The following is a 26,471-nucleotide window of genomic DNA, read 5'->3' as shown; positions in this document are numbered from 1 at the left end:
TTTACTATAAAGAATGACCAACCTTTTCCCATCTCCTTTGAAGAGATGAATTTTGAAATACAATATGCTCAGAACTAAGTACATACTAACCATGAAGGCAGCTGAATGCCTCATTGGGCTACATGAGTCTCTTAAAGGGGGACAGATTCCTCAGTGCCCAGAGATGGGCAGGATGGAGAAGACAAACTATAGTTTATCTACTACAATTTATAATTTTGTCGTATAGTTAAAATGGGGGGAGGAGAAACTGAAAGCATCTTAGATTTTTAAAGAAAAGTTACTATATAAAAATATTTGTCTTCTTTGCAACAAAATTAAAAAGGTAAAAATATAGGTAATAATATCTTTAATCTCCAACATCAAGTTGCCAGTCTATCTAAATATGCTAGACACATAAAAATCATATTCTGAGGTAACAAAGTAGAAATGCAGGCACTCATTTTTAAGTATACAATTTGTTTTTATTTACAATACCCTATAAAAATGTAAATTTAGAAACTTTTATTTTCATTAATTAGAACAAAACAAAAAAGATAAAGCACAGTAAGGAAGAGATAATAATCAAGTATTCACTTGATTGGTTGTGAAGGGAAGGTAGGAAAGGCGTGTAGTGGAAATGGTCAGTAGATAACGGTAGAGGGAAGCTAGGTAACGTCACTGGGGAACAGCTGGTGGAGCCTGGGGTTACAGCATGGGAAGAAATGGAGATGGAGAACAAGGACAGCTGGTTTTAACAGAGGATCTTACTGTTGTACAATACATGTATGTGCAAAATGTTTATTCTCTTTAAATATCATAACCTGCCCCCCCACCCCCCAACTACATTCGAAAAGGTAAGAACAGCAGAAAGATCAGGAAGGCCATGTAAAATTAATTCAGATTTAATTTTCTTCAGGGCTGTAATCACTAGGGATCAAAACTCCTTAGTCTGGTTGATTGCTGAATGGGAGAGGAGTAAGTGAGAAAGATCATGGCAGGCTGGCCCTGCAATTATTCAAACCCAGGCCCCTGGCTGCCTGGGAACGGGACCTGGGTGAGATGAAGTAGTAAGGACAGCAGTTCTGCCCATGGTGTGGAGACTAAAAAGTAAAACAGGCCAAACTGAGCTTCCATGGTTACAGCTGGAAGTTTCTATTCATGACACCAAATAAAAGTGGGGAAGAAGGAAGCATGGCTTACTGAAGTAGTCTCTGGAAGACAGGGCAAGTGTGCAAAAAGCCACACTGCCAAAGCAGGCTACTAGTGAGGACCATCCTGGGTGACTTCAAATGCACTTGAGGGAAAGGCTCAAGTACACTGTAGTTGTAGCAGGAAAAAGACATAACCATGTGCTATTTCCATTAAGGTGGACAGAAACTAAGGAAATAAAGGTGGGAAGAAGAAAAAGGACTTCTCAGCCTAGATTTGGGCATAAGCCAATTAAGAGTTCTGATTTTATTAAACGTGCTGCATACTCTTTATTTATGTTAAAACAAGTAGAACCCACCAAATTAATTACAAGATAGAACAGAAACAGATTAAAATACATCAGCTGGTTTGTGTTTAGAGGAAGTAATGAGACAACTAAATATTTTTCAATCTAAAATTCATTCTTTAAGGACCCTCTGAAGACCACATAAATACATTTATGGGGTGTGTGTGTGTATCTACGTGTGTGTGTATATCTTGATTTCTACTTAAATGGCTCTTCTATAGTCATATTAATATGGGGCAATGAAAAAACAACTTCAATAGGATGAGGGAAGGAATCCTTTGGCAGGCTACAATCTACTCTGAGCTGGAGTAGTGGTGGGATAAAGGGAGAGATTACACTTGTGTCTCTAGGGCAAAGAAAATGCAAAATTGAGAACTGAGTAAAAGTAGGACATGCAGAACTGTAACATAGAAGGTAAAGAAGAAACCAGCAGAAGTATCACCCAGCCAAATTTCATAGAGAAGGGGGGAAATATCTGACATTTAGAGAGACAACCCCTGTAAACAGGAATCGATCCCACAAGACTTTGCTTTGGGGAAAAAGCTACCTTCCCTCCCTCATTAAAAACACTCCATTGGTGATGGCAGCAGTGCAGGTGACAGCCAAAAGGAGGTACAGGACACATTTGGAGATCTTTTATCGTATCCCCTGAACTAGCCTAGGGGTAAAAGGAGAGAAAGGAAAATTGTATAAATGAGTTAAAACAAAAGGCAATCTTTCATATTACAGTTACATCTTTGTAAGACTTCTCATAACAAAACACCCGAGATACTTCTCTACTCTTAGCATTTAGTCATCTTTTATGAAGGCCCTGTCGTACCCAGTTCAGTGTTTTATATCTAACAGATAGACACAAAAGTTAATAAAAAATCAATCTCTTCCACCAAATTCAGTATTCCCCCCTTCACCCCAATCATACCTTCTTTTTATTTATTTATTTTTTTGAGACAGGGTCTTGCTCTGTCACCCAGGCTGTAGTGCAGTGGCGCGATCTCAGCTCACTGCAATCTCTGCCTCCTGGGTTTAAATGATTTTCATACCTCAGCCTACTGAATAGCTGGGATTACAGGCATGCACCACCACACCTGGCTAATTTTTGTATTTTTTTAGTAGACAGGGTTTCACCATTTTGGTCAGGCTAGTCTGGAACTCCTGGCCTCAAGTGATCCACCCTCCTGGGTGTCCTAAAGTGCTAGGATTACAGGTGTGAGCCACCGCTCCCAGCCTCCCCACCATAACTTCTCAAGTCCCAGCTTTAGTGAGATGTGAAACTCTCCTGTTTCAAACTTACTGCAGTTTTGTCTCCAGCAAGTTCAGTTTCTGCTGGTCAACATAGCGAGAAAAGAGGGACACTAGGTTTGTAGGTATAGAGATTGGCTTGGCCAGGGCTGCTTGGGGAATTCGTAGAAGTTCTCGTGTTGCCATGAACATCACCTCCGTCCTGCCAGGGAAGACCCATAATAATATTATGAGACAAAAATTTAAAAGATTACCTCAAATAACTTAAAATAAGAGAAGAAACAGTCCACACTGACCACTGATTATTTTGCGTTGATTCTGTAGCAGGGTCTGAACTCTGTAGGTCTTCACCACGGCTCAGGAGGATAAGGAGCAGTGACAGGCCAAACTACGAGAGAAGACAGAGGGAATCAAACTCAACACTGCGTCTAGACCTCCTCCACCACTGTTAAAGGGATCCTGGCATCAGATGGGGAACGGCTCTAAATCAAAATGACCTCACCACTATGCTTTTCTGTGAAACCAGGCAAAGATCAGACAAGCATGAGTTGAAAGGCTATGTCTCTCTCCAGGTTTTATTCTGGGATAGCAGTGGCCAGGCGCAGCCAACAGAAATGGAAAGTCATGGTGTCCAACACGCCTCTCTGTTCCCCATGCTGAGGTTAACAGATGGTTTTTCCTTGCCATGGATAATGTAGAATTTGACTTTTCTCTTATTTATGAGAACTGAAATAGGCTAAAAAGGAAAGTCAATGAAGACCAACTTTGATACAGAAATTAAAATCAGGAAAAAAAAAGAAAAACCATTAAATACAGTAAGATATTTTGAATTAAGAAACAAGGTATAAACTGTAGGAAAATATACAAATAAGGACAACTGAAATAAACATGGTATAAAGGGAAACTTTTCATTAAAAAGCACATCTCTGGAAATATAAAGTCTTAGAAAGAATGTTAATAAAAATCTAAAAAATAAAGAGAAAGGGTAAACAGACGTATATATCGTATCTATAATTAAAATTCAGAAACATGCTTTAGAGTATGAAATATATAAAAATGGTCAGGTGTGGTGGCTCATGCCTGTAATCCCAGCACTTTGGGAGGCCAAGGTGGGTGGATCACCTGAGGTCAGGAATTTGAGACCAGCCTGACCAAAATGGTGAAATCCCATCTCTACTAAAAATAGAAAATTAGACAGGCATGGTGGCACATGCCTGTAATCCCAACTACTTGGGAGGCTGAGGCAGGAGAATTGCTCAAACCCGGGAAATGGAGGTTGCAGTGAGCCAAGATCACACCATTGCACTCCAGCCTGGGCAACACGAGTGGAACTCCGTCTTAAAAAAAAAAAAGTAATATATAAAAATGTGTTTTATTTAGTAGACAGTAAAATCAGGAAATGTAGTATTTGGGGCATAGGATAAAATTATGGGCCAGGCGCAGTGGCTCACACATGTAATCCCAGCACTTTGGGAGGCCAAAGTGGGTGGAGAGCGAGATCATCCTGGCTAACACGGTGAAACCCCGTCTCTACTAAACAACACAAAAAATTAGCTGGGCGTGGTGGCAGGTGCCTGTAGTCCCAGCTACTGGGGAGGCAGGAGAATGGTGTGAACCCAGGAGGCGGGGTTTGCAGTGAGCTGAGATCATGCCACTGCACTCCAGCCTGGGCGACAGAGGGAGACTCTGTCTCAAAAGAAAAAAAAAAAAAATGAACAGGGGACTGGGCATGGGCATGGTGGCTCATGCCTGTAGTTCCAGCACTTTGGGAGGTGAAGGCAGGACTACTTGAGTCCAGGAGTTCAAGACCAGCCAGAGCAACATAGTGAGACCCTGTTTTTGCAAAAAATATAAAAATCAATCGGAGGCTGGGTATGGTGGCTCACACCTGTAATCCCAGCTCTTTGGGAGGTTGAGGCAGGCTCATGTGAGGTCAGGAGTTCCGGACCAGCCTGGCCAACATGATGAAACTCCGTCTCTGCTAAAAATACAAATATTAGCCCAGTGTGGTGGCGGGCACCTGTAATCTCAGCTACTTGGGGGGCTGAGGCAGGAGAATCGCTTGAATCTGGGAGGCAGGGGTTGCAGTGAGCCAACATATTACCACTGCACTCTGGCCTGGGTGACAGAGCAAGGCTCTGTCTCAAAGAAAAAAAAAAGTCAATTGGGCATGGTGGCACATGCTACTTAAGAGGCTGAGGTGGGAGGATCACTTTGAGTCCAGAAAGTTGAGGCTGCAATGAGCTATGACTGTGCCACTGCACTGAAGCCTGGGTGACAGAGTGAGATCCTGTCTCAAAAAAGAAAATACAAATAGGGACAAGATCTAGGTTAAATATATGACTCATAGCTATAAATGGACCATAAAAGGAAGGCTGGCAGTACTGTGGGATTCCATCCCAACTTTCTAAGCTCACTCATAAAGGACAGGTAACCTCACTTTTCTACAAAATTTCCCTTCATGGCCAGTTATAGTAGCTCATGCCTATAATCCCAACACTTTGGGAGGCCGAGGAAGGCGGATAGAGACCAGCCTGGGCAACATGGCGAAACCCCACCTCTACAAAAAATACACAAAATTAGTTGGGCGTGGTGGCACGTGCCTGTAGTTCCATCTACTTGGAAGGCTGAGGTGCGAAGATGGCTTGAGCCCAGGAGGCAGAGGTTGCAGTGAGTCAAGATCTTGCCACTGCACTCTGGCCTGGGTGACAGAGCAGACCCTGATTTAAAAAAAAAAAAAAATCCCTTTTCATGTTGTTCTCAGAAAAAAACTACTACTGCCTTTACTAAAATTAAAACTAAGAGACTAAATAACAGAAAGGCACATTCCTGATCACTCCAGAACCCCATCTAATGTCCCCGGAGGCACTGTCACTTCTTCTGCCTCTGATATACCACCCTTTAGTGTCATGCTTTGGCAGGTTTTCAGGTGCAAAGGAGCAAGAGGCCTTGAGACCACTTTTTCATCTCTACTATACATAGAATGGCCCTTAATGAGTAACTACTATGTACCAGGTATTATATCGAAGCACTTACAACTGTTATCTCATTTAAGTACCAGGACAACTCTATGAAGTCTAATCATCACCTCCATCTTATAGACCAGGAAACTGATTCAGCAATGCGGTATCATCTGTCCAAGGTCACAAAGCTAGACAGTAGCAGGCAAGGACTAAAAATTCATATTCTTCACTTCATATAATGCTTCTCCTAGGAATCTCTGAATCTTTAACTTGATGCAAATAAAGTATGAAATGGATGATTCTACTATGACAGAGACTGCTAAATGCCTACCTAATATGCCTTCCTACCCATTATCAGAACTCTTATGTGTCATGACAATGGCATAAACTAGAAGGTATTTTCTAGCCTTCCCCGCACTTAGGTGTGGCCATGTGACAATGTCCTGGCTATTAACAGTAAGTAGAAGTTTTTGGTTAGAACTCCTGGAAAAAGTCTCAATAAGGAAGATGGGCAGCTGGTCCACACCTTTTTGCCCTCCAAAATCCATCCATCCTTCTTGATGTAAAGCTGAATCTTGAATTCCATAGCCATCTTGGACAATGAGGAATAATGAACATGGAAGCCACTGCTAAGAATGGCAGAGGAAAAAAAGTGAAAAAGCCTGGATCCCTGATGACTGTGGAGCTACTAAATCAAATTTATTTCACACCAGACACATAAAATCCTATTTTGTTGAAACCACTGTTATTTCTAGCCTCTGTTACTAGGAGCTTAATGTAACTCTTGACTGAAAGAAGCCTTTTTCACAAGTTGCTAGAGATACAGCAGCCATTATTTTAATCTATAATGCAAATTAAGACACTTCACAAAGTTCAAGGACTGAAGAGGGCAAGATCACCTTGTTCTGGAGCACAGCAGTGAGGTGAGGATTGGAGGGTGCTGGTGTAGCTGCACTTTGAGGTAGGTTCATTAGCTGTTGCAAAAGGCTGGTGATAGTCACTGATGGAAGATGATAGAGGAGGAGAGAGAAGGGACTCAGTAAGCATGGCAGCACCTACAAAATATAAATAAAAGCATTATATCCTGGCATGTGTTACTTCAGTTACCCTCCATCAGGGGCATGGATGGAAGGATGCTCATTTGCATATTCAACCACTTAAGGCACAAGTCTGGCAGATATGACTAGAGTCTTAACAATGAATTCTAAGCTATCTACTGAGAACTTTTTCATCTCAAAACACCACGACTTGTGTGAACCAAGGGTGTAAAAAAAAATCACTCGCAAATACATACCAAGAGTTATGCTAAAACATCAATATTTTAACTCATTCCATAAATATTTTTAAATGCTTACACTGTGCCAGGCCCCATGGGCTAAAAACAAATGGCAAACAGGACACAGAACCTCAGGGATCTAAAGTACAGTGGAGGAGATATGGGTTAATTGGCAATTTCAATATACTGTGAGAAGCACTCTAAGATAGGTTAAAGGCCAAGCAGAAGAGCACTTCAGGCCAGGAGTTCAAGACTAGTCTGGACAATGTAGTGAGACCTCATCTCTACAACAAATAAAAAAATTTCACCTGTAGTCCCCAGCTACTCAGTAGGCTGAGGTGGTAGGTTTGCTTGAGTCTAGGAGTTCAAGGTTACATTGAACTATGAATGCACCACCACATTCCAGCTTGGGTGACAGGGTGAGACCCACCCTGTCTCAAAAGAAGTGTTTTCAGTGGCCGGGCGCGGTGGCTCACGCCTGTAATCCCAGCACTTTGGGAGGCCGAGACAGGAGGATCACGAAGTCAGGAGATCGAGACCATCCTGGCTAACATGGTGAAACCCCGGCTCTACTAAAAATACACAAAAATTAGCCGGGTGCGGTGGCGAGCGCCTGTAGTCCCAGCTACACGGGAGGCTGAGGCAGGAGAATGGCGTGAACCTGGGAGGCGGAGCTTGCAGTGAGCCAAGATTGCGCCACTGCACTCCAGCCTGGGCAACAGAGCAAGACTCTGTCTCAAAAAAAAAAAGAAGTGTTTTCAGATTTAATTGTATTTTCTCTTATTCTTAAAAAAGCTCAATGAGGAAGAAGAGAAATAATTAGCCAATTTTTATAGATTTTTAGAGAATCTATAAAGTGATGAGAAACTCAGTGTTTGGAGTTACACAGCCAGCAGCTAAAGCCAGAACCCAAGGCTGCTGAATTCCAGTCTTCTAGTCATTTATTTCTTTTGTCATGTAGCCAACTGGAAAGTTAAAATACAGAACTATTAATATAAATAACTAGGTTATAACACAACAAAGGAAATCAAGAGTGCTTCCAGACAATCAATGCCCACGGTATAAAGTGATGGTTGGTTTTACTTTAAATGGCACCCGCAAATGGGGAGTAAAATATTTTTTGTGGTCTACTACTATAAATAAAGCTTTTATTATGGTCATTTTAAATCATACACGAAAATACAAACAGCAGCATAATGACATTGATGTACTCACCACCCAATTTCAACGTCAACCAAACAACATTTTGCCAATCTTATTAAATCCATATTCCTCCTGTATCATATCATTTCATCCCAAAATATATCAGTTTGTATTTCTAACAAAATCTCTCACAATATCATACCTAACAAAATAAATAATAATTTTTTTTCATAGAACATTTCTCAGGAAATAATTTTAAAATATCATCTAGTGTCTGTTCCAAATTCAAATTCCCCCAAATGCCTTTAAAAATTTAGCAGCTGAACTTTGTATTAGAACCATTATTGTGCTAATTATGGTTCAAACAAGATCCACACATTGCATTTGCCTGGTAAGGTTTTTAAAATCTCTCTAACAGGTCCTCTGCCACTGGCCCTTTTCTCTTGTTATTTAACTGTTAAAGAAACTGGGTCATTTGTTCTGTAGCTTGAATTTGGCAAAGTGCATGTTGGCAGTATCACTTAGCAGGTTCTGCTATCCTTTGTTTCCCTCCTAAACGGATAGTTAGAATAACAGGTTTATTTGATTCAGGTTCAGTAGGGTGTGGGAGGGACATGTGAGAAAACATCATGGATAGAACTTGTGTGTTTTCCATTGCATTATGTCAAGAAGAGCTAGGTATGGTGGCTCATACCCGTAATCCCTGCATTTTAGGAAGCAGAGATGGGAAGATTGCTTGAGCCCAGGAGCTTGAGACAAGCCTGGAAACATAGGAAGATTCTGTTTCCTTTTTTTTTTTTTTTTTTTTTTTTAAAAAAGCACAGTGCTTGGTTGTCCCACTCTTAGAGGTGTTAAGAGTTCATCAGTGGGTTCACGTGTTGCCAGGCTGCTCCAACCACTGTAAAGTTCCCCATCCACTTTTTACCTAATGCTTTTAGCAGCCAGTAATGAGCACTGTCTAGATTGACTGCTTTTCCATTGAGGTTTGTGAAAACAGTTATTTTCTAATTTTATCATTTCTTTTGTATTTATTAGCAAAAATTCTTCTACAAAGAAGAACTTTGTATTATCAACTGTCTGATTACCATGACATTTGGTTGTAATGGAAAGGCAGGATAAATGCTCCTTTATTTACCAATTTTCTGAATAGTGAGTTGATGGTCTAGTAGTCTCCAAAGGAGATCAATATATGCTTAAACATTATTAACTCATTAAATATATTTGATATATTTCAATCTACTGCTGTAATTGTTCTTTCTGATGAAAATTATTCCACTTTTGGCCAATGTGAGTCCCTTGAAATTAGTTTGTGCATCCTTTAGACAGGACCCTAGTAATCTATTAACTTCCTTGCTTTCTGGCACGACATATTCCAGGATATCTTGTACATTTCATGATTCAGACCTAGAACCAGCTATTACTTCAAGAAAATGGTATTTAGAGATATGGTTTATTACTCCTTAAAACATACAGGTAAAAATCAGCCTTGGTATTTAGCCAAACTTTCCTCCCTAGCAGGTAAGCTCTACGAAAGCAGGCATTTTTGTACTCTTATCTTTTAGCACCTAGAACTAGGTGCTGTATTTCTAGGAGGTAAAATAGTGCCTGGCACATAGAAGTATTCAGCAAATATCTCCCAAACTTGTTTCCACAGAAGAGCTCTGGTGGGATTACAAGTGCCCATTACACTGCGTACAATTTACATGCTCTAAGGTAGCTGTTACTTTTTTAGTCTGGTCTTCTATTTTCTAGGATAAACCTCAAATACTGGAACTTTCCCCCAACTCATTTTTCATTTGTGGAATCTTTTTTTTTTTTTTTTTGAGTAGCTGGGACCATAGGCATACACTACTGTGTCCGGCTCAGTTTTTTTTTTTTTTTTTTTTTCTCTAGTTTTAGTAGAGACAGGTTTTCACCATGTTGCCCCAGGCTGGTCTTGAATTCTTGGCCTCAAGTGATCCACTTGCCTCAGCCTCCCAAAGTGTTGGGATTATAGGTGTAAGCCACTGTGCCCAGCCAAATCTTTTAAATATATACTTGTCCCAACCCACTTCACTGCTTTCAATGAGACCTAAACTTCTCTTTCATTTCTTCTGCAGATGCTAACATTTCAAGGATCTATGAAGGAATAGTTTCCCTTTTGTAGCATACCATTTAGAAGGTATTCTGGTGTTCTGTGTTTTCTGGGGACTCATTACTTAGATGGTTATTACTCAACTTGTAGTCTATAACAGGTTCACTCTCATATATTTCACTACTCTGAATCTTGCACTAATATTCATCCTTTGTCCTACTTTTATCGATTTCTTATTTTGAACTTCTTAAGACTATTCTAAATTTTGCTCATCTTTCAGGTGTGCTATGACAAGGATAAGGAGAGAAAAACTCTAACCAAGAATTAACTTGCACATGTGATAACCATGTTAAAATTCCAGCCCAGTTTAGATCATGATAAAAATTATTTAAAGGGCTGGCTCGGGTTGGACGCAGTGGCTCAAGCCTGTAATCCTAGCACTTTGGGAGGCCAAGGCAAGAGGACTGCATGAGTCCAGGAGTTTGAGACCAGTCTGGGCAACGTGGCAAAACCCCGTCTCTACAAAAGGTAAAAAAATTAGCCGAGCATGGTGGCGCATGCCTGTAGTCCCAGCTACTCAGGAGGTGGGAGAATCACCTGAGCCTGGGACACGGAGGTTGCAGTGAGCCAAGATGACACCACTGCACTCTTGCCTGTGTGACAGAGCAAAACTCTGTCTCAAAAAAAAAAAAAAAAAAAAAGAAACCAAAAGGGGACTAGTTCAACTGCTGTGGGATACCATTTAACTAAGTCTACAGGCTAATGTTAAGCTACTGATAACAGACCAATAATGATACTTTATATCTAGCAAAGTAACCAAGACTAAAAGTTTTCAAACTTCAGTGAACATCAGATTCAGTTGGAGACTAAGATACAAAAACCCTAATCCTTCTGTAAATTCTGATTCAGCAGTTTGGGGTGGAACTGACATATCTACACAAGTAATTCTGATACAGACCACATCTTCACAACTATGTCAAGTAAGAGGGAATTGTTGTTTTTCTCATGTTTAGAAATGTAGTCTGTTTGACCAAATATGGGATTAAAAATATAGGCCTGAAATACTAAAGGTTTTGTTTTAAATAATCAAATCACACGGCCAAAGATTAGACAAAAATACAAAAGGGAAGAGGAGAGGAAAATAAGTTTGCATTCTAGAAATCTTATCAGTTATAAAGACTCAAAGGCAAGCTGTCCCATCTTGCAGAGTCACCTCATCTTGTGCATCCTTCTTGATAAGGAAAGGGAGGTTCCTGGCTGTTGTCATGAGAATGTCAGCTGCTTGCTCTGTGGAGAGGAAAGGAAGAATACGGGCAACCATTCTCTTCCCTTTTCGGATACACATGATCTGTACAAAGTGGTCATCACTAGGCCTGCAACGGAAGAAAAATGCCAACTTAGGTCAGCAAGAACAATTAAGAAACCCTCATTTTTTTCCTCTTAGATGTTACTGAATGAATATACTGCATTCATTTTCATTCTACAATAAAATAAATTAGTAGGAATTACTTCTCCAAATCTCAACCAAATAAAAAGTAAATTTTCAGGTTTTACAAATGTAGAAAATCATCATTTCACAAATTATATGGTTAAAAAAAAACTTGGCCAACTGTATGCACTAATTTCCTTAACTTTTTTTCTCTTTTTTTTTTTTTTTTTGAGACAATGTCTCGCTTTGTTACCCAGGCTGGAGTGCAGTGGCGCTGTCTTGGCTCACTGCAGCCTCCACCTCTTGGATTCAAGTGATTCTCCTGCCTCAGCCTCCCAAGCAGCTGGGACGATAGATGCCCGCCACCATGACCAGCTGATTTTTGTATTTTTCTAGAGACAGGGTTTCACCATGTTGGCCAGGCTGGTCTCCGAATTCCTGACCTCAAGTGATCCACCCCCTCAGGGTCCCAAAGTGCTTGGCCTCCCTCTCTTAACTTTTAAGTAACCATACAAATAACATAGGTTAACAGAGCAATAGCTTTAAAAAAAAAAAAAAAAAAGAAAAACATTCATCAACTCAGAGTTAATTAGTGTTACCATTTTAAACAACATTTTGCTTTGTATTACATATTTTTTTCTTTCATAAAACAATGGGCTCATAGAATGCATATGGTTTTGTACCTTGACTTTTTTCACTCAACAACTTATTTCTATGTCAATAAATATATTTCAACCACATACATTTTAATGGCTAGATAACATTCCAATCTATGGATAAACCATTTATTCAACCAGTTCCCTGTCAGCCTAACTCCAGACAAGGTGTGTTGAAAAGGAAGTGCTTATTCTTATGTTTGGTTTTGTGTATGTCCTGGCTTAGAAGGATCAGCGATTCTCTTGAACGGGTAAAAGGAAAGGGAGTTATTAGAAGTTGTAGTTCTCTTGAATATATCAAATAAGTATTTAGGATTTACAGAACATTTAACATGAGCAAGATTCTTTTGCAGATAATGGGGTAGGAGAGGGATTCCTCATTGGAAGACTGAATGGTTTCAACAGGATATAAATATTTTGTGGAAATCCCAGGAAGTATAAATGTTTGTATATCTGATCTTAATAATAATAAAGATTACAAGGTTAAACATGCTAGTAATCATAAATCAGGTGCAATCTGTAAGCACAAAAACAAGAACCCAATAATGTTATCCACTATATCTCTAGCCCCTAGCACTGTCCCTGGCAGATACTATGTATTTGTTGAATGATAAATTCAGGATAAAGAGGTTTTTTTTCTTTCCTCACTGGAAAAGATAATTCATATTTTAAATAAAGTGGCATTTGAGTTAGGCTAAAAGGATAGATTCTGAGCTTACAGAGATGGTAGGGAAGTGTACCTAAGAAGCAGAAATGTATGAAGTCCAGTTATGACAGAGGAAGGAGTCCAGTTAGTTTAATGTTTTCCTCAAAGTGCATAATGCTTACCTCTCTTGTCCAGGCAATTTCCCCCTCAAGTTGTCATACATGCTACAAATTTTGTGCTTTCTCTCATCCATTAGGGCAGGTCGCTCTTCTTCTAGACATAGGAGATAACGTCTTTCATAGTCCTCCACATCAAGGAGTAAGCTGTAGGTCTAAGAAGGGAGACAAAAGCAGGCCACAGCATGCTGGGTCAGAACCAGAGTATTAGTTAAACAATTTCACTGTTTAGGACTGACTACTAGAAAAAGACAAAAGAATACAAACTTATTATAGAAAGACTGAGATTTTTTTTTAATGTGGAAAACCATATGAAATAACTTAAAAAGTTCCTCAAACCACCATTCTTTGTCTCTCTCTGACCTCCATTCTACCAGGCAAAGATATTAAAATAGTCCGGGCACGGTGGCTCATGCCTGTAATCCCAGCACTTTGGGAGGCCGAGATGGGCGGATCACCTGAGGTTGGGAGTTCAAGATCAGCCTGAACAACATGGAGAAACCCCGTCTCTACTAAAAATACAAAATTAGCCGGGCGTAGTGGCAAATGCCTATAATCCCAGCTATGCGGGTGGCTGAGGCAGGACAATTACTTGAACCCTGTAGGCGGAGGTTGTGGTGAGCCAAGATCTCGCCATTGCACTTCAGCCTGGGCAACAAGAGTGAAACTCTGTCTCAAAAAAAAAAAAAAGATAGTAAAATAATTACACTTTCCTTGACCAGACTGGCCAACATGGTAAAACCCCATCTCTACTAAAAATACAAAAAATTAGTCGGGTGAGGTAGCCCGCACCTGTAATCCCAACTACTTAAGAGGCTAAGGCAGGAGAATCGCTTGAACCCAGGAGGTGGTGGTTGCAGTGAGCTGAGATCACACCACTGCACTCCAGCCTGGGCGACAGAGTGAGACTCTGTCTCAAAAAGAAAAAAAAAAAAAAAAAAGGCAATCCAAAGAGAAAACTACTACTATCATCTCCATTTTTACAGATAAAGAAACTGAGCATAGAAAGGTTAAATAACGTGCCTTAAGTTACAGACTCAGAAATGGAAAAGACATGATTTGCAGCTTGGTTCTAGAGTCCATGCTTTTACCCACTATGGTGTATGGCCTTACAATGTGGTGTTTACATTTTACAAATCAACTATTAATATCCATTAGTTTCCTCAGCACCCAGAATAGTGCCCAGTAAATATCTGTGAACTAAATTAATCCATAGGTAGGACAATGTAATTTTTATTCCCATTTTATCAGGCTTAGAGAGGTGACTTGCCCAAAGACACTCAGCTATTAACTGAATAAGCTTGGACAAAAACCCAGTACACTTCCAACTTTAACTGCAGTGTTCTTTCTATGATGCCAATAGGTGAAACATACCATAATCCTTTCCAGAGTTATCTGGTACACAACAGTCACTTACCAAGAATACATTCATGAATTAAAACCAAAGAACACTGATTGATTGCTCACTGTTTCAGTTCTAGCGTATACATACATGTGACAGTTCCATATTTGAAACTAACTACAGCAACAAATTCTAAACTTACTTTCTCAATTATGACAAGGGTTTTTCTCCTCTTGTCTCGAACTTGTTTTTCTTTTGTCTCCTAAAAAAGAGAAGACTATTCAATGCAAATTCTTTACCTTTGTCAAAATAATTTATCAAGTGTGCATCTGTAGGTTCATTTGTGACAGTACTTTGAGAAGATAATTGAGTCTCTGAAAGTTAATCTAAAGCAACCCTAGTATGACCAAAGGTCAAAGTTGACTTAACCCACAAACTATTAAATTGCATTCATAGATAGGCAAAGGGTAATCTTAGTAGAGGATAAGGAAATCATATGAAATATGAAAATCTTGTTTTTTATTTTTAAACTTTAATTTTACGTTCAAGGGTACACGTGCAGGTTATAGGGTACATGTGTTTGTTACACAGGTAAACTTGTGTTATGGGGGTTGTACAAATTCTTTCATCACCCAGGTACTAAGCCTCGTACCCCATAATTATTTTTTCTGATCCTCTTTCTGAAAATCTTAAAACACATAGAAAATGATAATTTTTTAAAACATCAAACTGGAGTAAACACATGCTGTTTGCAGCCAGAGCTACCCAGTCCAAAGACTCCTGCCACCCTAGTCCCTGCCTGGCTGCCTTAGAAATGAAGGTGTTAATATTGCAGCACATCTGTGGAAAACTAGAATGCATGACAAGATAGGAGGTCCCAGGTTAGACTACAAACAACTCTACCATGCCTGATCTCATTCCATGGTGACCCCAAAAGAAATGGTCACAAATCAGATGTTCTTAAACAGACAATTGTGTTGACACTTACATCATCCTCACTCCGAGATGTCACAACAGCATCAATCATTTTTCGGGGATTATTCACACTAGAAACAGTAAGCTTTCCCAAAGAGCCCTCAAATTGCACTGCAAAGACAAAAAAAAAAAAAAAAAAAAATCCAACAAAATAAAAAGTCAGCAATGCAGGCAGGCAGTGTTCAAATAAGATTTTTACTTTCCTCTGTACCTTACTCATAGTCTAATAACTTACTGCAAAAGTCAATGTGTTATTTAGGCCGGGTGTGGTAACTCACACCTATTATCCCAGCACTTTGGCAGGCCGAGGTGGGTGGGTCACTCGAGGCCAGGAGTCCGAGACTAGCCCGGCCAACATGGCGAAACCCCGTCTCTACTAAAAGTACAAAAATTAGCTGGATGTCGTGGCACACGCCTGTAATCCCAGCTACTCAGGAGGGTGAGACATGAGAGTCGCTTGAGCCCAGGAGGTGGAGGTTGCAGCGAGCTGGGATGGCACTAATGCACTCCAGCCTGGGCAACAGAGTAAGGCTCTTTCTCAAAAAAAAAAAAGGTCAATGTATTATTTAAAGCAACCCCTTATCAAAATCTATCCTTTCTCTCTTTTTTTGTTACAATAATTATCACAATAAAAAATCTAAAGTATTTCCCCCTTATTTTAGGGGTACTGAAAATTAGAATACATTTAAAAAATCATGAAATCTCAAGTAGAAAAGGACCTGAAAAGGCACATGTCAACGCGTTCAGTCCAGGCTCGAATAAAGGCTGAGTTTTGCATTTATTAAGGACAATGGTACTTTAAAATCACTTTGAAACGTCTTTACATATCCGTCCACATATACACTTGTCTATATTTAATCAGCGGCTTCTCAAATTTCTTTTATTATGGGCATTTTTCTTATGAGGACCTTACCTGGCTTATAGGCGTGCTCCAGTTTGGCCACCTGAGGGGTGATAAGCTTGGTGCGTTCCTTCTTAGGGCCATCACCTTGTATTTCTTCAGCAGCTGACAGTTTCTCCAGTTTTTCAAAGTAATTCTACCATGAGAGGATGATTTCGGTTGTAACATAAGCACAGAACACGACTGTTGTTTACCATCAAATAATTTATGCCAGTGACAGTAACACAAGTTCAGTTCTAGAAATGTACTGATAGTGAGTAGTGCAAGAGGCTAAGTATCTCAAAAGAAAATTTTACAAATATTTAATTGTACCAATATTTAAATGAATACCCTTACCAGTGTAGGGGACCAAACTATTATCCTCAAAACTAGCACAGAGTATTTACCTGGTAATAAAAATCATCCAGGTAGGGATCAGTGCTTTGCAGTTGCATCATCTGGATTTTGGAGACCCAATCCTTTTCCCGCTGCAACATGAGATTGGCATATGGATCCTTTCGGAGATGATCTTGATGACTGCTCCGGTGACTTCCTCTATCTCCTGCACCATTGAGATTCCGATGCTGACTGAAAAACATACACCACATTCACTCCAAGTGGGCAAATTAATTACGCTTTTTAACACAGAGGAATAAATGAGGCCAGTTTTTTTTTTTTTTTTTTTTAAAGATTCCCCTTGCTTTTCTTAAAAGGGGAGTGAAAAAGAACTAAGTTTTAATAGAATTTAAGAGGAAAGAGCTATGTAATAAATAATCAAGAAATAAAACTAAGATCTGAGTACCTTTCCATATGCTAAGCATATTCACCTATGGACTTTTGTATAAGCTCTAGAATAACTCTGTGAGGTAGGTAGTTTTCTCTTCCCCACTTAAGACAACAAACCGACGCCAAAGAGAGATCAAGTAACTTGTCCAAAGCCATACATCTAGTGGTGGACTAAGGGATTTTGACACAGGCGATTTAGCTCTGAAGTATACATAAATATTTTAAACTCATTAAAAATCACGAAATATTTCAAATTCAGAGAAAAAGCCCAGCAAATACTATAATAAATATCCATTTACCCATCACCTAGACCTAATAGAAAAAAATGTATTTGGTTGAATTTGCTTCAAATATTTTAAAGTAATATTAAAATAACACAGTGTTACACTGACAGAGGCCCTGTTGTACCCCTCTAGACCCAGTTTCCAGCTTCTCTTCCTTCATAGAGGAACCACTATCATGCCTTGGTATGTATCCTCCCTGAAATGTTTTTGTACGTTTATTACTTGTGTGTCTGTGTTTAAATATTACACAGTATTATTCTGTGTGCCTTTTAGTTTTACATAAATGGTACATGTAATTCCGTTCCTTGCTTCTTTACTCAATATTATGCTTTTCATATTTACATGTTGATAATACATTCAGGTTTACGGATACGAAGTAAACTTACAAAAAAAACAAACAACTAAATAGCATGTTGTTACACTGTCAAAATTAAAAGCTGAATTAAGAAGCCATAAAGGAGTTGGATGAGTACTTACTTTCTATTCTGTTGCTGTCTCTGATACAAGAGTCGACGGTGCTGTGGATGAAGGTGAGTTGTGTCCGGTCTAAACACTGGGGCCTGAGATCTAAGAAAAATGGAACAGAGGTTCTCAGTTTGGTCATCCTGATGATTTGAAATTTTAAAGAATGTTGTCAGTACAGGATAACTTCATACAGGTTAACTTAAGGGACTACAAAAGTCTATTCGGGCTGGGTGCAGTGTGTAATCCCAGCACTTTGGGAGGCCAAGGCGGGTGGAACACTTGAGGTCAGGAGCTCGAGACCAGCCTGGCCAACATGGTGAAACCCTGTCTTTATTAAAAATACAAAAATTAGCTGGGTGTGGTAGCAGGCGCCTGCAGTTCCAGCTACTTGGAAGGCTGAGGCAGTAGAATCGCTTGAGCCTAGGTGGCAGAGTTTGCAGTGAGCCGATATCGTGTGGGTCACTGCACTCCAGCCTGGGAGGCAGAGTGAGACTCTGTCTCAAAAAAATAAAAAAATAAAAAAGTCCATTCTAAGGAGACCTTTTAGAAGCAAAAGATAGTCATATTTTTACATATCTTCCACAAAGACCAAGTTCTAAAAGGGTGATCATGAAATCTGAGTGAATTAGGAGTAAAGCAGTATAATTCTTTTTCTTTTTGCTTTTAACTGTTTAACAGAAGTCTCTAAGTAGGTTTAACATACTCAGTTTCAACTATGTGGGAATATTATTAAAGATATATGTGTGATAGTTAATATGACTAGGCCTTAGTACCCAGTTATTTGGTCAAACACTGCTTAGATGTTGCTGTGAGGGTATTTTGTAAAGATGTGATTAACATTTATAACAAACTAAAGTTTCCCAGAAGAAGGAATTCTGCCTCAAGAGTGGAACACAGAAATCCTGCTTGAGTGTCTTGACTGCTGACCTGCTATACTTATTTCAAACTCAAGACTGCAACTTGAGCTTTTAAAAACTGTTTCTTGCCTGCTGGTCTGTCTTACGGATTTCGAACTTGTCAGTCTCTACAATCACATGAGCCGATTTCTTAAAATAAAACTTGCTCACATGAACATTCTTGCTCTCTTTCCTCTACTGGTTCTCGGGTGTCTCTTGAAAATCCTGACTGCCACAATACGATATGTAATAAAACACAACTTCACCGAAACAGGAACTTGAACCCCTTTTGTTATAAAACCAGAGGATAAAAGCAAACAACTTAGCTAGTGTGAAGATTAGCTGACTTTTCAGCATCTGTTGCTCTATTCCATACCTTCTGGTAATGTGAGAAAAATGTGATTCACAAGAAAGCCTGGAGATTGTCAAACATTTCCATGTTTGTCAACCTGAGGATCCAATAACATCTTAAAATTTATTAGTTAGCAAATATCAAGAGACTTATAAAACTACACATCCACAATCAAGAGACTTGGCTGATAATTGATAAATAGTGGCATTGATTTTGTATACCTTAGGTTTTGCAGGTGGGGTCCTGGGCCAGGAGGGTGCTGCTGTGGAGGTGGTGTAGCGGAGGGTGGAGCACTAAAGAAGGCACGGAAGCCTGGTGCTGGGGGAAGCATCTGCCCAACTCGCCCTTGTAGCAACTTGGGATTCATGGCAGCAAGTGGACTACCAACAAATCCAGGCACCCGTGCAAACTGGCTGGGAGACATCCGTCCAGGCTGTAGCTACAAAGAGGAAGATCTTAGATTTAGACAATTAGCAAGTCCCTTTGCTTTTGTCTACAGAAAGGTGAATACTGTTTCCATCAATAACTTTGTTTGAAAAAGTAAAGGCAAAAATAAGAGTAGTGATTAACAGCAAAAAAGGGGCTACCATCTAATGAACTTTAGGAAAGTAGGAGAGTTCTTTATGAGTAGGGTTAATCAGAGGCTTACCTGTGCTCCTCCAAGAAGCTGTGCTCTCTGGAGGGGGCTGAGAACAGGAGGAACACTAGGAGGAAAAGGGTGACCCAGGAGGGAAGAGTTCTAAGATAAAAAAAAAAAAAAAAAAAAAAGAATATGCTATAAAACAGGGGGTACATCAATATAATAATAAGGAAACTCAGCAGAAATGCAGTATAAACTTGGGTATAATAACTCTCAAATTACAGAGTCAAGTTCTGGAATATAAAAAAAGAGTAACGCTAGGAATTACAAAAACACCATGACCATGTGACATGAAAAAGAAAGCAGTAGAATGTGGGACTGAAACGGTAGGAACCAGATGATCACAATCAGTTTAGATTTTTAAAGATAAGAAAAGAGTTGATGTAAGAAACAACTGTCCTCTGACCTGGGGACAATTGGATCCAGAAATTTAAGGAGATTATAAAAAATAGGTATAATTTAGGAGATGTCAGCAAATCTAAATACTGGCAGTGATCATACAAATAGCGATCAGAAAATACATACTGCACATTTTTGTTAGGCTTAAAGTGACATACCGGGACACTGCAGAGCTGGTTTGGAGACATCCTCTCACCATAGGGAGCAGGATAACGAGGTGGCATTGGGGGCCGAACATGGACAGGCTTCGGACACAGAATCTATCAGGACAAACATATATACAACTACACTCAATGAAATCAGTTTTTCTTCCACCTACACTCCCTCCCCTCAAGTACTGGTAGAGACACAGAACTCAATGCAAAGCCCTACTTCTAAGCAAATTGCTATGGCTACAGGTTCAAATACAGAACCTTGGGCCACTTTCTCTCACAAATCAAGTACAGTGTCAGCATTAACTGAGGAAGATTTAGCTAATTCTCCAGTTATCCCCACCCTTCCATGCTGTCTGAGGGAGATACCAGCAGATATTCTGACTTGCAAATTCTCTCCAAGAGGATATATTTTGGTAGCACTGAGGGAGAAGGAATGATAAGAAAGCTGGAGGATTAACTAAGTCCTATTCTGAAGCCCCTGTGATATGGCCGCCATGCTCAGCACTTTTGTGATACATTGTGACTCCACCATTTCATAGGATGTTGAGCCTAACTAGGCCATACCAACACCACCCTCCCCCCATACCTTCCAAATTGGCCTTCCTTTTCAGCTGCTGGTTTCAGGTGGAGGAAAGTCTATGGAACAGGACTGCACAGGCTCTAGGGAAAGCAGGGATATCTTAAAGGTAAAAAGGGATGTGGACAATGCTGTGTGTTCCCACTCCCCCCAGCTTTCAGTTATCTCTCTGACAATGTTTTGGGCAGCCAGCAAAACACTTTAAAAAGGATATATGTGCTAAATGTGGCTAACTACCATTTTTTCTCCCCCAATTAAAAGGCAGCAGCAATAGCAGCAGCAAAGGGTATCAGGGAATGTGTCTCTTATTTGTACTAATTTATCCTCGAACTAGCTATTTTTCTTTCTAATCTAATGCCTACCCAAAATTTCCACCCTCCACCCAACATCACCAATTTTCCAAATAATTTTGCCCAGATTCCCAATATCCTGGGCTGTGTGCTTGTTAATGAGAGGTACCTGTTGGGTGAAGCTGGGTACAGCCATCTGTTTAGGTGGGGTGCCTATGGGGACAGCTCTAACAGGAGGACTGCCAATGATAGGTGAAGTTGACCGCCTTGGTAAAGCACGTTCAGAAAGGTCCCGATCATCTTCTGGACCCTGGGGGGGCCTCTGAGGCAAGGCATATTCTAATACAGACACTGTAGGCATTTCCTAATTGAGGAAGTGGTAAAATAAAATAGAAATTAACTAACTTGATACGTTTTAGTAATCTCTACAGATGCCAAAAACACCTTAAGAAATTTTTAAACTTTATTTTTAATTCACATATAGTAAAATTTACTTTTTGGTATATGGTTCTCTGAGTTTGGTAAGTAAGTGGCTCATGCCTGAAATCCCAGCGCTTTGGGAGGCTGAGGTGGGAGGATCACTCGAAGCCAGGAGTTTGAGACTAGCCTGGGTAACACAGCGAGACTTCATTTGTACAAAAATAAAAAAACTTAGCCAGGCATGGTGGCATGTGCCTGTAGTCTCAGCTGCTCAAGAGGCGAGGTGGGAGGATCACTTGAGCCCAGGAGTTCAAGGTTACAGGGAGCTATGACTGTACCAGTGCCCTCTAGCCTGGTTGACACAGTAAGACCTGGTCTCAAAAAAAAAAAGAGAGCGAGCAAGAACAGCTGTATCGCTCCCCACAAATTCCACTGTATTGTTCCTTTGCAGTTAACTCCTCCTGCCATGCCCAACCACTAGTAAACACTGATGACTTCTCTGTCCCTATAGTTTTGCATAGAAGTGACTTTTTTTTTTTTTTTTTTGAGATGGAGTCTCACTCTGTTGCCCAGGCTGGAGTGCAGTGGCGCGATCTTGCTTTACTACAACTTCCACTTCCCAGGTTCAAGTGATTATCCTGCCTCAGCCTCCTGAGTAGCTGGGATTACAGGCATCCACCACCACACCAGGTTAATTTTTGTATTTTAGTAGAGATGGGGTTTCACCATGTTGGCCAGGCTGGTCTCGAACTCCTCACCTCAAGTGATCCGCCCACATCAGCCTCTCAAACTGATGGGATTACATGCGTGAGCCACCACGCCTGGCTCAGAAAAGACTTTTTAAGTGATTCAAATCATAATCATACACTAACAAATTTAAATTCCAATGGCTCCCTTGCAACCTTTACCCTGGAGGCTAAAGAAAGGCATAGCTAAGTGCTGGATGCAGTAGTTGACATAATTCTTGCAAATGAAAGACCTATAAATCCCTTCAGTAAGGAAAGGATGACAACAGGAACCCACTTAAAATTTTTGGATATTAGAAATTTTATATAAAGAGAAAGTATTTAATACCTGAGCAAGCAGTGGTCCTCGGATTCGCCTCAGAACTTCAGATCCATCCCAGATACTGGAATTCAGGCTTCCTGGTTGGGGCTAACAAAAAAGGAAAACATACACACAAAAGTCTGAAATGTTGTATACTCTCTGGGTGACTTATCTGCTGTTGGGGAGCAAGGTTCCAAAAGAGCCTCAAGCTGCTTTAGAATAAGAAATTATGGGGCTCCAGAATATATATTATTCCCCAACTTTATCTCTAGAACTGCTATCATCAGGAAATATATTATCAATTTTCTCTGGCACATGTAAATCTCTCATTAGAATAGATAAAATAAAATGGCAAAGTTCAATACTTCACTTTAATTTTTAGTCTGCTATAGTTCTCAAATCAGAGTAACTTACTTACTTGTAAAACTGGCCTGGTCTGCACTGCCCTCATGATAGCTGGATCTTCTAGTTCATTTTCAATCACCATCTTACTGAGCCTTTCTGCCAGATTCTCCTCATGGTCACCCAACAAGTCCATTTCATCTCTCTCTCCATTGCCTGTTTGTTCATTAACTGCCACTGGTAGCTTTTCTTCCAATTCAGCCAGGCGCTCATGTGCTTCCTGCCAATCATCATCTATAAGATGACACAGTTGATGTAAGAAATAGTTCATAGTGGTACGAAAAAGTTTTACACAATTATTCTGTTATTTATTTATTTTTTAAGACAGAGTCTCACTCTGTCGCCCAGGCTGCAGTGCAGTGGCGTGATCTCAGCTCACTGCAACCTCCACCTCCCGGGTTCAAGCGATTCTCTGCCTCAGCCTCCCGAGTAGCTGGAGTAGCTGGGACTACAGGCACCCGCCACCACACCTGGCTAATTTCTGTATTTTTAGTAGAGGTGGGGTTTCACCATGTTGGCCAGGCTGATCTCGAACTCCCGACCTCAAATGATCCACTCACCTCACCCACCTCAGCCTCCCAAAGTGCTGGGATTACAAGCATGAGCCACCATGCCCGGCCTACACAATTCTGTTAACCAAATGAATAATTCCAGAAGATAGGCAGAAAGTTAAGTTTCCACTTAGAAACAGGATATAAGGTTTAAACTAAGGGACATAAAAGCGTGCTTTTTACTATTAAAAGCAAATAACATTATACCAGGAATAAAATTCAAAACTGTGAATTAATAGCTTAAAACATCAATAATGTCCAAACTATATTCTGAAACTGTTTCCTAAACTGGTGATAGATATGTATAGTACTACTAGTTGGTTTTGAGATTCTATGACATTTCAAGCAAAAACTTTAAAGGGAAGTTAAAACTCATAGCATTAGCACACAACTTTCTTTTAGATTATAAGTGCCACATTCTTTACATGCTTTTGAATCCATTTGTTCCATTCAATAAATATTTGGTAAGCATCTATTCTGTGACAAGCCCTGTTTTAGATGCATGGGATACACTGGTGTACAAAAAGACAGAGATTCCGCCTTTGTAACACTTTCATGCAAGCAGGAAAGAGACAGACAGACAATAAGCATAATAATTAGATACTATACCAGAAGATGAAATTGCTATAGGAATATAAAGGAAGAAAGGCAGATTGCAAATTTAAATAGATGGTCAGAGGTAGGCCTCATTGAGAAGATGACATTTGAGCAAAGATTCTGAAGAGTAAGAGGGTTAGCAATTTGGGTATCTGGGAGAAGACGGTTCCAGGCAGAGGGACAGTCAGTATAAAGAAAGGTCTTAAGGTGAGAGATTGACGGTTTTGAGAAACAGCAAGGAGGACTGTGTTTGGAATGGAATAAGCAGGGTGGGGAGAGTAGAAGAAAATAAGGTCAAAAAGTCATGAGGAGGAGGCTCATTCTGGGCCACTATGCCAATGAAAATTTTCATTTGGCTTAACTTTTAAAAGAATCACTCTGGTTGCTGTGCTGAAAACAGGCTGGGGAAGAGGAAGGGGCATTTCCTTTTTTATTTTAACTATGTCTGCTATTACTGCACACTACTATAAAGTCTGTAGCACTGACACTAAGGTTATTTTTGCATTTGGTATGTTGGCATCATTTTTTCTGTTTTTGAATCCCATTACAGCACAGATGACAATCTTCAGAACCCTCTATCAGCTGCTGTGGAGCTAGACCTTACTTCCATCACATTTCACTCCAGTTCTCTCCAATCTTATTCCATTCTGCTTCCATCAGGAAAGCTGTACTCACAGTTTTGCTTCTTTTAGTATTCTTTTTTATTTCTATTTTTTGAGACAGGGTCTCACTGTCGCCCAGGTTAGAGTGCAATGGCGTGATCTGGCTCACTGTGGTCTCGACCTCCTGGGCTCAGGTGATCCCCCAACCTCAGCCTCCCAAGTAACTGGAACTACAGGTTTGTACCACCACGCTAGGCTAATTTTTGTATTTTTTGTAGAGTCAGGGTTTCCCCATGTTGCCCAGACTGGTCTTGAGCTCCTGGGCTCAAGCAATCCACCAGCAATGGCCTTCCAAAGAGCTGGGATCACAGGCGTGAGCCACCGCATCCGGCCTTTCTTTTCAGGTATTCAAATGCGAAACTTCTTCCTCCTCATTCCTACTCCTAAATAATCCTTTCATTTTATTTCTTCCTTTACCTCATCTCAATATGCACTACTTTCTTTTTTTTTTTTTTTTTTTTTTTTTTTTTTGAGACGGAGTCTCGCTGTGTCGCCCAGGCTGGAGTGCAGTGGCCGGATCTCAGCTCACTGCAAGCTCTGCCTCCCGGGTTTTTACGCCATTCTCCTGCCTCAGCCTCCCAAGTAGCCGGGACTACAGGCGCCCGCCACCTCGCCCGGCTAGTTTTTTGTATTTTTTAGTAGAGACGGGGTTTCACCGTGTTAGCCAGGATGGTCTCGAACTCCTGACGTCGTGATCCGCCCGTCTCGGCCTCCCAAAGTGCTGGGATTACAGGCTTGAGCCACCGCGCCCGGCCTGCACTACTTTCTAATCCACAAAAAGTATTATTTTGTACATGTTATATGGTATTCTTTTTTAGTTACATGTTTTATATAATTCAACAGACAGGGATAACAGGTCATAACACAAACAGGACTTTCTCTTTTCTGCTTTCAAAGAAAATACATGTTTAAAAAATTCAAACACACGTCACTTAAGTGAAAGTTCCCCATAATTCCACAGCTATGTTAAGTTTTAAATAGTTTTAAGTTGTGTTAAGTTTATAAAGTTAACTTGTTTCTTTTTACTTAAGCAATATGTCTTGGACATCTTTTCATGCATGCACACAGGCATAACTACTGATATTATCTCATTCTTTTTAATACCTACATAAGATTATATTTTATTGCTAAACTATAATGTAATTTATCCCCTACTGGTAAATATTTGGATTATTTACAATTTTCCAATATAATAATTAATACTGTAATGAACATCATACATATCTTAACAGTTTATGTGACTTTAAATAGACTAACTTCCTTTTAGAATCAGATTATATTAACAGTTAAAATTTGCTATATGTATTTTTTTATCATACAACAAGGTATCACATAATACTAGTGATCCGCAGAGTGAGGGAAGTGGGACTTTCAAATATATAATTTTGGTATCACAGGACCCACTGTCTAGTTTGGGGACACTGTGGTAGATTTGAGTGTATTAGTTGTGGTAAGGGATTCCTTACGTTGAGGATCACTTTGCCATCACTAGGATAAAGGCTGCGGGCAAAAGCTATAAAAATATCCTTACCTAAGCCTCCGGGACCTGGGTCTTCTTTATAATTATGTGGTATTTTTTGCCTACCCAACAGCTTCCTCTTACCTGAGTGACTAGTCAGGTGACACTCTTCTCCTAAATTGTCATCTTACAAAAAAGAATTTAAGGTAGCTATTT

At 40.0% G+C, this 26,471-nt stretch overlaps 1 protein-coding gene across 6 annotated transcripts in view; it reads right to left on the bottom strand.

Annotated features, from left to right (window-relative positions):
- Nucleotides 1-439: 439 nt before the first annotated feature.
- The window catches only part of PATL1 (PAT1 homolog 1, processing body mRNA decay factor), a 32,574-nt gene continuing 6,542 nt past the window's right edge, over nt 440-26,471 (bottom strand). For 2 of the 6 annotated variants that reach the window (XM_005577766.4, XM_005577765.5), the window contains exons 3-19: nt 23,003-23,220; nt 22,612-22,692; nt 21,287-21,481; nt 20,254-20,355; nt 19,706-19,795; nt 19,278-19,495; nt 17,821-17,910; nt 16,681-16,861; nt 16,307-16,430; nt 15,407-15,504; nt 14,621-14,680; nt 13,083-13,231; nt 11,383-11,542; nt 6,576-6,731; nt 3,010-3,101; nt 2,766-2,915; nt 440-2,132 (exon numbers count right to left, since the gene is read on the bottom strand). In XM_005577766.4, the coding sequence (XP_005577823.1) occupies nt 2,111-2,132; nt 2,766-2,915; nt 3,010-3,101; nt 6,576-6,731; nt 11,383-11,542; nt 13,083-13,231; nt 14,621-14,680; nt 15,407-15,504; nt 16,307-16,430; nt 16,681-16,861; nt 17,821-17,910; nt 19,278-19,495; nt 19,706-19,795; nt 20,254-20,355; nt 21,287-21,481; nt 22,612-22,692; nt 23,003-23,220 (2,186 nt within the window). In that variant the 3' untranslated portion in view covers nt 440-2,110. Of the gene's footprint in view, nt 2,133-2,765; nt 2,916-3,009; nt 3,102-6,575; nt 6,732-11,382; nt 11,543-13,082; nt 13,232-14,620; nt 14,681-15,406; nt 15,505-16,306; nt 16,431-16,680; nt 16,862-17,820; nt 17,911-19,277; nt 19,496-19,705; nt 19,796-20,253; nt 20,356-20,836; nt 20,911-21,286; nt 21,482-22,611; nt 22,693-23,002; nt 23,221-26,471 lie in introns of those variants that run through there. The other 4 variants (XM_045371902.2, XM_045371901.3, XM_074013531.1 and 1 more) reach the window with 3 other exon arrangements.

The sequence above is a fragment of the Macaca fascicularis genome, chromosome 14, assembly GCF_037993035.2.
Source record: "Macaca fascicularis isolate 582-1 chromosome 14, T2T-MFA8v1.1".
In the NCBI taxonomy this organism is placed as follows: domain Eukaryota; kingdom Metazoa; phylum Chordata; class Mammalia; order Primates; family Cercopithecidae; genus Macaca; species Macaca fascicularis.
The sequence above is the reverse complement of the archived record's forward strand: the minus strand, read 5'-3'. Positions and strand labels throughout refer to the sequence as shown.